Source organism: Orbicella franksi, chromosome 12 (genome assembly GCF_964199315.1).
Source record: "Orbicella franksi chromosome 12, jaOrbFran1.1, whole genome shotgun sequence".
Taxonomy (NCBI): Eukaryota; Metazoa; Cnidaria; class Anthozoa; order Scleractinia; family Merulinidae; genus Orbicella; species Orbicella franksi.
The window spans coordinates 13634062-13646261 of record NC_138156.1 but is presented as its reverse complement, the minus strand read 5'-3'; the positions used below and the strand labels follow the sequence as shown (position 1 = coordinate 13646261).

General features: G+C 39.2%; 1 protein-coding gene across 1 annotated transcript in view; it reads left to right on the top strand.

Annotated features, from left to right (window-relative positions):
* The first annotated feature begins 564 nt into the window (after nucleotides 1-564).
* LOC145462439 (TBC1 domain family member 10A-like) overlaps nucleotides 565-12200 on the top strand; it is a 41823-nt gene continuing 30187 nt past the window's right edge. Inside the window, exon 1 of the mRNA XM_081445969.1 lies at nucleotides 565-1651. Coding sequence (XP_081302095.1) covers nucleotides 1521-1651 — 131 coding nt within the window. The 5' untranslated portion in view covers nucleotides 565-1520. The remainder of the gene's footprint in view (nucleotides 1652-12200) is intronic.

The window sequence follows — 12200 nt, the reverse complement described above, 5'->3', positions numbered from 1 at the left end:
AAAATTGTTACCACCGGCTTCCCGAATTAAATTCGACGCAAGTACGCCGTGTGAACCAACCGTCGCTCCAAAGTCGCTCTAAAGTCGAACTTAATCAAGTTTGGTTCGGCACATGAGTGAAGCGGCGTTTGGACCGGGCCTTAGCCAACAGCAGCCCCCTAAGGCCCGGTCCAAACGCCGCTTCACTCATGTGCCGAACCAAACTTGATTAAGTTCGACTTTAGAGCGACTTTGGAGCGACGGCTGGTTCAGACGGCGTACTTGCGTCGAACTTAATTCGGGAAGCCGGTGGTAACAATTTTCGACGAGAAATATGCGTTCTGAATTCAAGAACTCTGTCCAAATAGAAAAGCTGTGACTAACATTTCGCCGTTTATAGCAATATTTTGGGAAGCAAATTTAAACTCAAGGTCCAGTGTTTGTATTTACACAGGTTTCTCACGGTTAATTCGACTTGATAAAGGGAAATCTCATAAGCTGAGCTATTATCACGAAGAAAAGCAAAATATGAATTTGCGCTAAAGAAACTCAGAAATCGAAGGCATATGTTTTGTCTTTATTTTTAGCGACGACTTCAAGCTTCATGCATGACTAGTCACGCCACTCAATTTTGAGCCAATCACGAGTCCCATTATATAAAAAATACATTACAGTAATTTATGCATTAGGTTCGACACATGTGGAGAACGTCGTATGAATCGGCTGCCGCTCCATCGTCGCATATAGTGCGACAGACCCTGCCGAATTAAATGTTGTTTGCCGCACCAAACTTAACCTGCCGAACCAAACTGATTCAAACGCCGCTCTTTTGCCGTACTTAACTCATCAGTTAGGTTCGGCGCATGAATGGAGCGGCGTTTGGAACGGGTCTTAACGATCCCAATAGTGCACTCTGCACTAAAAGGAATACAATGGTGTCTCGAATATGTACAGGGTGGTTGCCAAAATCATTCTCCCGTCAATTCAACGCTTATCTGTCTTTCATAAACAATAATTGATTGTAAACCTGCGAGTTTCCAGAACCGCCCACAGGAATTTTATTGTAGGGTTGCTCAGGAATATCTCGTGTCCGTGTGACTTTGGTCACGTGGTCACTAGGCGACTTACATCACAGGCGCCTGGGGCGAGTCAAGCTCCACCCCTCGCCCGCGCTGGCGGCCAAAAAGCCTGGATACTGGAAAAGCTTACGGTGGAGGAATTTTTGCCGATTTTTGAAGATTTTGGAACCATAGATTGCGAATACTTCCTCCAAAACGACACACTTGAAGTTACACACGTCAGTGTGTTCTGTTTTCTGACCGTGAAAATCAGCGAAGTCTTTCGTGAACTTGGTTTTTGCTTTATGCGAAGGCTAGTCTGGACTAGCGCTATATTTCTACCGGAAATGTTTTCATGAACTGTACACTTCGTAACGCGCTTCCACTGAATTCGAAATGTGTTTTAACCCTCCAGTGAATGACATTGCAATAATTTGCTAATTTAGTTTGGTTGGAGAATTTCTTTATTTCCACATTGGAAACATGGAATTTTACGAGCCACGTTCGCAAAATGTGCAGCTGAATGGCGTCACACCAATAGACCCAGATGCCCAGAGCACTAATGGCCCCTCTGTGGATCGGTATGGTTTTGTAGGACAGCACAAACAAGCCTCGTAAGTTGATTCACAATGTTAGTTTACATTTTTTATATAACGACTTGAAGAAATGAGTCGAACCGCAGGTCACCTTTGTCCATTTTGGCGGTATATACTTCATGCTAGCATGCATATAGAGCACTTTATGTTTATACCATATATGGTATATCGTAATATGGCAGAAAGATCAACTCACATACACTTCCATACATTTGTATTCATTGACCCTCACCTTTATGCATTCGCCTTCACATTTATTCACTCTCCTTAACTTTTATTCACATGTATTCACTCATCCTCACTTGTACGCATTTTCTTTCACTTGTGTGCACTCTCCTTCACTTGCATACACTCACCTACACCTGTACGCACTTTCCTTCACTTGTATGCACTCACCTTCACTTGTACACACCCTCCTTCACTTGTATGCACTCACCTTCACTTGTACGAACTTTCTTTCACTTGTATGCACTCACCTACACCTGTACGCACTTTTCTCCACTTGTATGCACTCTCCTTCACTTGTATGCACTCAACTACACCTGTACGCACTTTCCTTCACTTGTATGCACTCACCTACACCTGTACGCACTTTTCTTCACTTGTATGCACTCTCCTTCACTTGTATGCACTCAACTACACCTGTACACACTTTCCTTCACTTGTATGCACTCTCCTTCACTTGTATGCACTCACCTACACCTGTACGCACTTTTCTTCACTTGTATGCACTCTCCTTCACTTGTATGCACTCACCTACACCTGTATGCACTTTCCTTCACTTGTATGCACTCTCCTTCACTTGTATGCACTCACCTACACCTGTACGCACTTTCCTTCACTTGTATGCACTCTCCTTCACTTGTATGTACTCACCTACATCTGTAGGCACTTTCCTTCACTTGCATGCACTCACCTTCACTTGTATACACTCTCCTTCACTTGTACGCACTTTCCTTCACTTGTATGCACTCACCTTCACTTCTACGCACTTTCCTTCACTTGTATACACTCACCTTCACTTGTATGCACTCACCTTCACTTCTACGCACTTTCCTTCACTTGTATGCACTCTCCTTCACTTCTGTGCACTCACGTTCACTTGTACGCACTTATCTTCATTTGTATGCACTCGATCACCTTCACTTGTATTCAGTCGCCTTCACTTGTATGCACTCACCTTCTCTTCTCTTCACTCACCTTCACTTTTACGCACTTATCTTCACTTGTACGCACTCATCTTCACTTGTATGCAATCGCCTTCCCTTGTATGCACTCACCTTCACTTGTATTCACTCACCTTCACTTGTATGCACTCACCTTCACTTGTATGCACCCACCTTCACTTGTATGCACTCACCTTCACTTATATGCACTTGCCTTCACTTGTATGCACTCACGTTCACTTGTATGCACTCACCTTCAATTGTACGAACATTCCTTCACTTGTACACACTCACCTTCACTTGTATGCACTCTCCTTCATGTGTACGCACTCACCTTCACTTGTATGCACTCACCTTCACTTGTACGCACTTTCCTTCACTTGTAAGCACTCACCTTCACTTGTACGCACTCACTTTCACTGCATGCACTCACCTTCACTTGTATTCACTCACCTTCACTTGTATGCACTAACCTTCACTTATAAAAAATTCCCTTTGAGTCAGCCACATTTTTATTATTGCTGCCCAGTTTGGGGTGGTATGAATAATCCATTAATTGAAAAACTTCACAAAATCGTGCTGCTAAGGTTATAACAAAGTCTAGTTATAAAGTCAGTTTTCTCATCATCTGGACTCACTTAGCTGGGAAAATTTGACAAAGCAGGGGAGTAGTGAAGGCAACTGCATACAAATGAAGGCGAGTGCATACAAGTGAAGGTGAGTGCATACAAGGGAAGGCGAGTACACACAAGGGAAGGTGAGTGCATACAAGTGAAGGCAAGTGCATACAAGTGAAGGCGAGTGCATACAAGTAAAGGCGAGTGCATACAAGTGAAGGCGAGTGCATACAAGCGAAGGCAAGTGCATACATGTGAAGGTAAGTGCATAAAAGTGAAGGTGAGTGCATACAAGTGAAGGTGAGTGAATACAACTGAACGTGAGTGAGCACAAGTGAAGGTGAGTGAATGCAAGTAAAGGTGAGTGCATACAAGTGAAGGCGAGTGCATACAAGTGAAGTCGAGTGCATACAAGTGAAGGCGAGTGAATACTAGTGAAGGTGAGTGTGTACAAGTGAAGGCGAGTGCATACAAGTGAAGGTGAGTGTGTACAAGTGAAGGTGGGTGCGTACAAGTGAAGGTGGGTGCGTACAAGTGAAGGTGAGTGCATACAAGTGACGGTGAGTGCGTACAAGTGAAGGTGAGTGCATACAAGTGAAGGTGATTGCATACAAGTGAAGGTGAGTGCATGCAAGTGAAGGCAAGTGCATACAAGTGAAGGTAACTACATGCTAGTGAGTTTAAGTGCATACAAGTGAATGTGAGTGCACACAAGTGAAGGTGAGTGAATACAAGTGAATGTTGGTGCATACAAGTGAAGGTGAATGCATACAAGTGACGGCGAGTGCATACAAGTAAAGGCGAGTGCATACAAGTGAAGGTAACTACATGCTAGTGAGTTTAAGTGCATACAAGTGAACATGAGTGCGCACAAGTGAAGGTGAGTGAATACAAGTGAAGGTTGGTGTATACAAGTGAAGGCGAGTGCATACAAGTGAAGTCGAGTGCATACAAGTAAAGTCGAGTGCATCCAAGTGAAGGCGAGTGAATACTAGTGAAGGTGAGTGTGTACAAGTGAAGGCAAGTGCATACAAGTGAAGGCGAGTGCATACAAGTGAAGGCGAGTGCATACAAGGGAAGTCGAGTGCATACAAGTGAAGGTGAGTGAATACTAGTGAAGGTGAGTGTATACAAGTGAACATGAGTGCGTACAAGTGAAGGTGAGTACATACAAGTGAGGATGCGTACGTACAAGTGAAGGTGGGTGCGTACAAGTGAAGGTGAGTGCATACAAGTGAACGTGAGTACATACAAGTGAACGTGAGTGCATACAAGTGAACGTGAGTGCATACAAGTGAACGTGAGTACATACAAGTGAACGTGAGTGCATACAAGTGAACGTGAGTACATACAAGTGAACGTGAGTACATACAAGTGAACGTGAGTGCATACAAGTGAACGTGAGTACATGCAAGTGAACGTGAGTACATACAAGTGAATGCGAGTGCATACAAGTGAACGTGAGTGCGTGCAAGTGAAGGTGAGTACTTACAAGTGAACGTGAGTGTGTACAAGTGAAGGTGAGTGCATACAAGTGAACGTGAGTGGATACAAGTGAAGGCGAGTGTGTACAAGTAAAGGCGAGTGCATACAAGTGAAGGTGCGTGCATACAATTTAAAGTGAGTGAATACAAGTGTAGGTGAGTGCATACAAGTGAAGGAGAGTGAATACAAATGAAGGCGAGTGAATAGAAGTGAAGGTGAGTGAATAGAAGTGAAGGTGAATGCGTACAAGTGAAGGTGAGTGCATACAAGTGAAGGCAAGTGAATACAAATGAAGGCGAGTGAATAGAAGTGAAGGTGAGTGAATACAAGTGAAGATGAATGCGTACAAGTGAAGGTGAGTGCATACAAGTGAAGGCGAGTGAATACAAATGAAGGCGAGTGAATAGAAGTGAAGGTGAATGAATACAAGTGAAGGTGAATGTGTACAAGTGAAGATGAGTGCATACAAGTGAAGGCGAGTGAATAGAAATGAACGCGAGGGAATAGAAGTGAAGGTGAGTGAATACAAGTGAAGGTGAGTGCATAAAAGTGAAGGTGAATGCGTACAAGTGAAGGTGAGTGCATACAAGTGAAGGTGAGTGAATAGAAATGAACGCGAGTGAATAGAAGTGAAGGTGAGTGAATGTAAGTGAAGGTGAGTGCATAAAAGTGAAGGTGAATGCGTACAAGTGAAGGTGAGTGCATACAAGTGAAGGTGAGTGAATAGAAATGAACGCGAGTGAATAGAAGTGAAGGTGAGTGAATGCAAGTGAAGGTGAGTGCATAAAAGTGAAGGTGAATGCGTACAAGGGAAGGTGAGTGCATACAATTTAAAGTGAGTGAATACAAGTGAAGGTGAATGCGCACAAGTGAAGGTGAGTGCATACAAGTGAAGGTGAGTGAATAGAAATGTACGGAAGTGGATAGAAGTGAAGGTGAGTGTATACAAGTGAAGGTGGGTGCGTACAAGTGAAGGTGAGTGAATGCAAGTGAAGGTGAGTACATACAAGTGAAGGCGAGTGAATAGAAATGAACGTGAGTGAATAGAAATGAAGGTGAGTGAATACAAGTGAAGGTGGGTGCGTACAAGTGAAGGCGAGTGAATACAAGTGAAGGTGAGTGAATACAAGTGAAAATGAGTGCTTACAAGTGAAGTTGAGTGCATACACGTGAAGGTGAGTGCGTACAAGTGAAGGTGAGTGCATACAAGTGAAGGTGAATGCATTAATGTGAATGTCAGTGAATACAAATGTATGGAAGTGTGAGTTGATCTTTTTGCCATATTAGGATATACCATACATGGTATAAACATTAAGTGCTCTTTATGCATGCTAGCATGAAGTTCTTACCATTTTGGCCATGGGGGAGTTGGTGTCGGGGCGGGGGGTGGGGGTAGATGAAACATCATAATGTGCTCCTTAAGGACGATGCCTACTAGATGCAGAGGCCTTTGTCCATGGAAAAATATCGGAACGTGTTGGATACCATTATTTATGTATTCAAAGGGACATTGTTAAAATGTGTATTAAGAGTAAAAGTTTTAATTACTAAATGTATCACTATTTCTGATTGGTTGCAAAACGAAAGGGTCTTTGAGCCCCATTGTGATTGGTTACATGATTGGATATCTGACTTCCACTGCAATTCCACTGCAATTCCACTGCATGGCAGCTGCATAGCCTGCGTTGCAAGCATTCATGTAGAAAACTTTTCTGCATTCTGGCTGCGTGTAAATTGGGACTGTGCTTAAATTGTAGCGGGAGCAGAACTTTGACAAAGCAGTGGAGGGGCAAGAGAGGGAATGCTTGCCCGCAAACCTCTCAATTTTGAAAAACACCTGCTAGTTTTCACAGTTGAGTTCATTTATCGATTGACAACTTTGTCACTACGCTAAAATCAAAATACTGCTACATGTATCTACATACTCATTTGGAGGGCAATAAGTCAAATGTTCAGATTAAGACCAGCTTTTCCTGTGGTTTAACTCTAACTGTTCATTAGCTTGCTGGTCATGTCATTCTTTTGCTACTAAAAAAATATTTAACCGTTGGATTGTAGAATCGCCCGGAACTATGAAGCCTTTGTTTGAAAATTGTCAGTGTGAGTAAATTCGCTTTTGCGGAGAAAACAACAACCAGTCCACGCATTCTAAAATTTGGTCCCATGTTTTCTGGACATGAAGAATGACTCTGTAGAGTTAAGCGAGGTTGCCAAATACATGTAAGACTATCAAAGATTGGTTCTCCTTCCCTGGTTCCTGTTTGATCTCTGCGCTCGATCGATAATTAAAAGAGCAGCTGAAAGATTTTAAAAGCTTTTGCTGAATCCAGAGCATAATAGAGCCACCAAGTGTTTGCCCGCTAAAAGATGGTGTCTTCTGAGTAAAATCGAATATGTACCACCCACGTCAAGTCTAATAAATTTTCGCTGAGGCCAGCACAATTTCATAAACTTTCTTTTTTTTGTATTTTATTGGTATTTATATAAGTTTACAAATAAGAGTGACAATAACAATTGAAATTACATTTGCAGATAAAAGAAAGAAAAACTAAATAAACTAACGTGAGTACAGATGGAAAAAAAAAACGAGGAATACTATTACTAATAAGACTACTTTAGAGGAAAATACTAATACACCCAAAATACTTACTAACAATTTATATTAATGAATAAAAACTACGCTAATTTTTACTTTTTTTAGAAGAAACTACATAGACTAACGCTAGTATAGATGAAAAAGAAAACAAAACAAGAAATACTGTTACTAATAACACTACTTGTAAGGAAATACTAATATACCAAAAATACTTACTAATATATTAATAAAACTATGTCAATTGTTACATTTTTTAGGCTGCTGGCCTAAATACAATTATTTGTAATAAATTTCTTCCACTTGGCGTCATGAAATGTTCACTTGCCATTAGAATCGGAAATAACCGTTTCGATTTGATATACTGAGAAAACTTTTGCGAGAAAGATCTTTAATGACGGAGGAAATCCTTTATTTCGACAGGAGTAAATGTGTTGTTTTGCTAAGATCAACAGATGGTTGACAAGATAAAAGTCTACTTGTCTGTTCCAAAGTCCAAACATTTTGTCAACATCTGATAGTGCTTCGATTTTTATTTCTATTGTACTTAGCCAGTTAATGAGTTCTCTCCAGAAACTGTCGGAATATTCACATTTTATTAGTAGATGTTCGATAGACTCACTTTCTTTTTTGCAGAAAGTGCACAGAGGCGAAGGTACTAGGCCAATTTTGTGGAGAAACTTGTTTGTCGCTAAATATATATGTAATATCTTGTATTGGAATTCACGGGATCTAGAATCAATAGCTACTTTGAAGGGAATTCGATATACAGTAAACACCCGCGTATAAGAACCTAGAATTTTTGGGTTCAGGCTGAATGGGTTCTTATATTTTGGGGTAGTTTTTCCGAACTCAGGCTGATTAGGTTCTTAGTAGGTTCTTATTTGTAGGAGTTGTCATAGTGATACCATTCAGAGAGCTACTGTAGTACTAGTATGTCATAATGGTTGAACATTTGTATTTTAAACCGCAAAAATGCCAAGCCTTATTTTTTAAACAATAATAAATTCAGTATCATAGGCTACCATATTTACAGTTGTATTTGATAATAATGTAAATTGTTAACAGCAATATAAGTATATAAATAAAAACAGCAAAAATAAATGAAAACCCAATTTAGGGAATTAAAATTGAACCAATTTGAAAATAATCAAATACAATGTGAAACAAAATATTAATTTTCTTGCGTATTGAAATAAAGATGCATTGTACTGTACACAGAAAGAACAAACATTTTCTTTGGGTATCACTGTTACAGTTGGAATGAAAAAGACAAGCAGTAATGTGTATTTCACATGAGCAAAAGTCAGGGCACTCTACAGATTCAAGTCCCAAGGCTACACCAGTATAATTTTATACAGTATTCTATACTCTGTATTTAAAAGATTTTCAATTAAACAAATAATTTTCATGGTGTTTCTCAGAAATTTCACAATTTATATCAATTAAAATCCAGTATTTTGGCTACAAAATAAGAGTGTTTTTTTGTATAAGAACCTATTGTTCTTTGCCAGCCTAAATAGGTTCTTATATATTTGGGTATTAAAATGCCCAATTTCAGCCTGTAGGTTCTTAAATCACTAGGTTCTTATACGCGGGTGTTTACTGTATCTCTTCCCATTCCAGTGTCTCGCTGTATGTCTCTGTATACCTTAGCTGTGCAGTTGGTACACTCTTGTTCTTTGAGCGAACTTCGTTATAAATGCTCTTGGATATGACCTTATCCAAGTTTACATTGTGACCATTTAGGTGTAACTGTGCGTTACTGGAAAACGTAGAGTTTTTTGAAAAATTGTTGCAGGTTTTTAAATGTTGTCGCCACTGTGCAGGTAATGCGTCTATGATTGCCATTAGCTGAAACTTTTCTTTGGATGTAAGCGAAGAGCTTGTAATAATTTGAAACCCTGTGAATACTGCATTTTCTTTAGTCGTAAGATCCCCAAGTGTAATAATTCCTTTTCTATATAACTCTTCGTAGAAAATGGACCTACCTTGTATACAAATAAACTTGTTGTTCCAAATCACTGTATTGTGTATTTCTTGACAAAGTACTTGCTCAGTTATTCTACTCGCGCATGAATATTCTGCAAAACATCGCAGACATTCTTCATAATAAATGGGTAAATTAATAGGCAATTTCTTTAAGTCAAAAGCACAGCGCAGAAGTAGTTTCGACCCCACATTTTTTAGTTAATGGGAAAGAATAATCTTCCAATTACTTTGTTGATCATCGGCAAATTTCTTGCAACACATGATCCTTTGGCTTTTAATAATCGATTCTACATGGGGCGCTTTTAGTCCACCTTTTTCGATATCACTTACAAGTGATAAACGTTTGACTTTATCTTTTCCTTTCCAGATGAACTGGAAGAGTAATCTGTTGACTTCCATTACGGTATCTTTTTGCACACAAATTAAACTGGTTCTGTACATGAACAATGGTGTCACAAACGTCTTTACAATCTGAATTCTTCCTAGAATGGTAAGGTCCCTCCACTTCCACCTTTACAACTTTTCTTTAATGGATTTAAGAATTTCATCAAAATTTAACTTTTTTCTTTGACTTTCATTGTAAGTAAAGTAAACACCTAAAATTTTAACCGTGTCTTTAATTCGGATGTTTTTGGAGGAAATGACATCCGTTGCTGCCAAGGAGACTTGATTACCCAAAAGCATACATTCAGTTTTTTTGGAGTTGATTTCAAGTCCAGAGCACTTACTAAACAAGTCAGTAGTGCAGAGAAGGGCTTCGAGAGATCTCCTGTTTCTTACAAAGGCTGTAACATCATCGGCAAACATTTCAAGTTTAATTTCTTCCTTATCGACTTGAATCCCTTGGATATTGTTATTTTCATGCACTGAGATAGTAAGAATTTCAAGACAGATAATAAACAAATACGCTGATAGGGGGTCACCTTGTCTAACACCTCTCCGTACTTTGAATGGGCCCGTCGAAAAACCATTATTCATAACTGAACTTGTTATATTTTGATAAAAAGTCCTAATCCAACGCACGAAGGAAGGGCCAAAGTTAAAAGTTAACAGCGTTTCAAACATAAAACTTCTGTTAAGCGAATCAAACGCTTTTTTAAAATCAATTGCTAGCATAAAGCCTTTGATCTTTTTCCGTTCAGTAAATTCTAAAATATCGTCAATACTTCTAACTGTGTCGAATATAGACTTTCCTTTAACATAAGCATTGCTTTTGATCCAATCTTTGCATCCACATTTATTAACGAGATTGGTCTCCAATTGGAAATATGTCTTCTGTCTTTTCCTTTCTTTTCTATCAAAGTTATAATTGCTTGCTTTTGTGAATTTGATAACTCACGGTAGTCAAAAGCACAATTTAGACTTTCTACCAGAAGATTACCCAGAACACCCCAGAATGTTTTATAAAATTCCACAGTAAGTCCATCATTTCCTGGTGATTTGTTTTCTTTAAAGGATTGTAGGCTTTTAAAACATTCTTCCACCCTTAGCTTTCCTTCACAAGTTGCTGCTCTATCTGGTGAGAGTTTAGGAATTGCAGAATGTTGAAAAAAGGAATCTGCAAATTCTGGTAGGTTACTCTCGAGACCGTATAAATCTGTGTAAAAATCTTCAATCTCATTCATAATTTTCTTTGGGTCTGAGCTTAAAGTTCCTTTTTTAGTAAAAACTTTATGGACACAACTTTTGGCCTTTTTATGAGATTCTAAGCTTAGAAAGTACTTATTATTTTTTTCACCCTTCTCGTACCAGGACGCTCTCGAACAAATAATAGCTCCTTTCAAAAGGTAATCAAAATGTGCATCGTACTTACTTTGAAGAATTTCAAACTGCTCAATATTTTCTGCTGACGGATCAGTAGAGCACTTTTCCTGGTACACTTTAAGAAGTGTTTCTATTTCTAGCAATTTGTCTTTTCTTAGCCATGCTTTCACTTTACTATATTTTATAGAAACTTGTCGGATTCTATATTTTATAAGATTCCAGAGCACTCTTTTGTCATTGACCTCTTTAAATTCCTCAATCCAAACGGGTACACTTTCACTAATAAGTTTTACATACTCGTCATCCTTAGTCAAACTAGAGTTGAATTTCCAATGAGATGGACCATGCTTTTGTTCTTCTATGCCATTAAAAATTAATGTAATTGCTAAATGATCTGACTTTATAGAAGGTATAATTTTAACTTCTTCGACTTCGTCTTGGCAGGTGTCGCTAATCAGCCAAAAATCTAGTCTTCTTTGGATCAAAGGTTTGGTTTGCTTCCAAGTAAACAGCCTCTCTTTCGGATTTCTTACTCTCCAGATATCGATCCATTCCAGATCCAAACAGATTTCTTCAAGAATCTTAACCGATTCTTTTTTTGCTGGTGAACCATCCAAACAGTCCAGACTTGATCAATAGTGACGTTGAAGTCACCTCCAATGATAACATTTTGTTCAGCGCTTGTTATGATGTCGTCCAATATTTCATATAAATCTTTAAAGTAAGTATATTGATGACGTACCTTATTTGGTGCATAGATGTTGGCAAAGACATATTTAACTCCTTGCACAGACGCATTCAAAATTATAAATCTACCGTTTTGGTCACACTTGCAGGATTCTTCAAAATCTAAATCATTTCTAACAAGTGTTATAACGCTGCAACTGTGATTTGATCCATGCACGAAAAACATTTTCCCATTCCATTGGGTTCTCCATATATTCTCGATT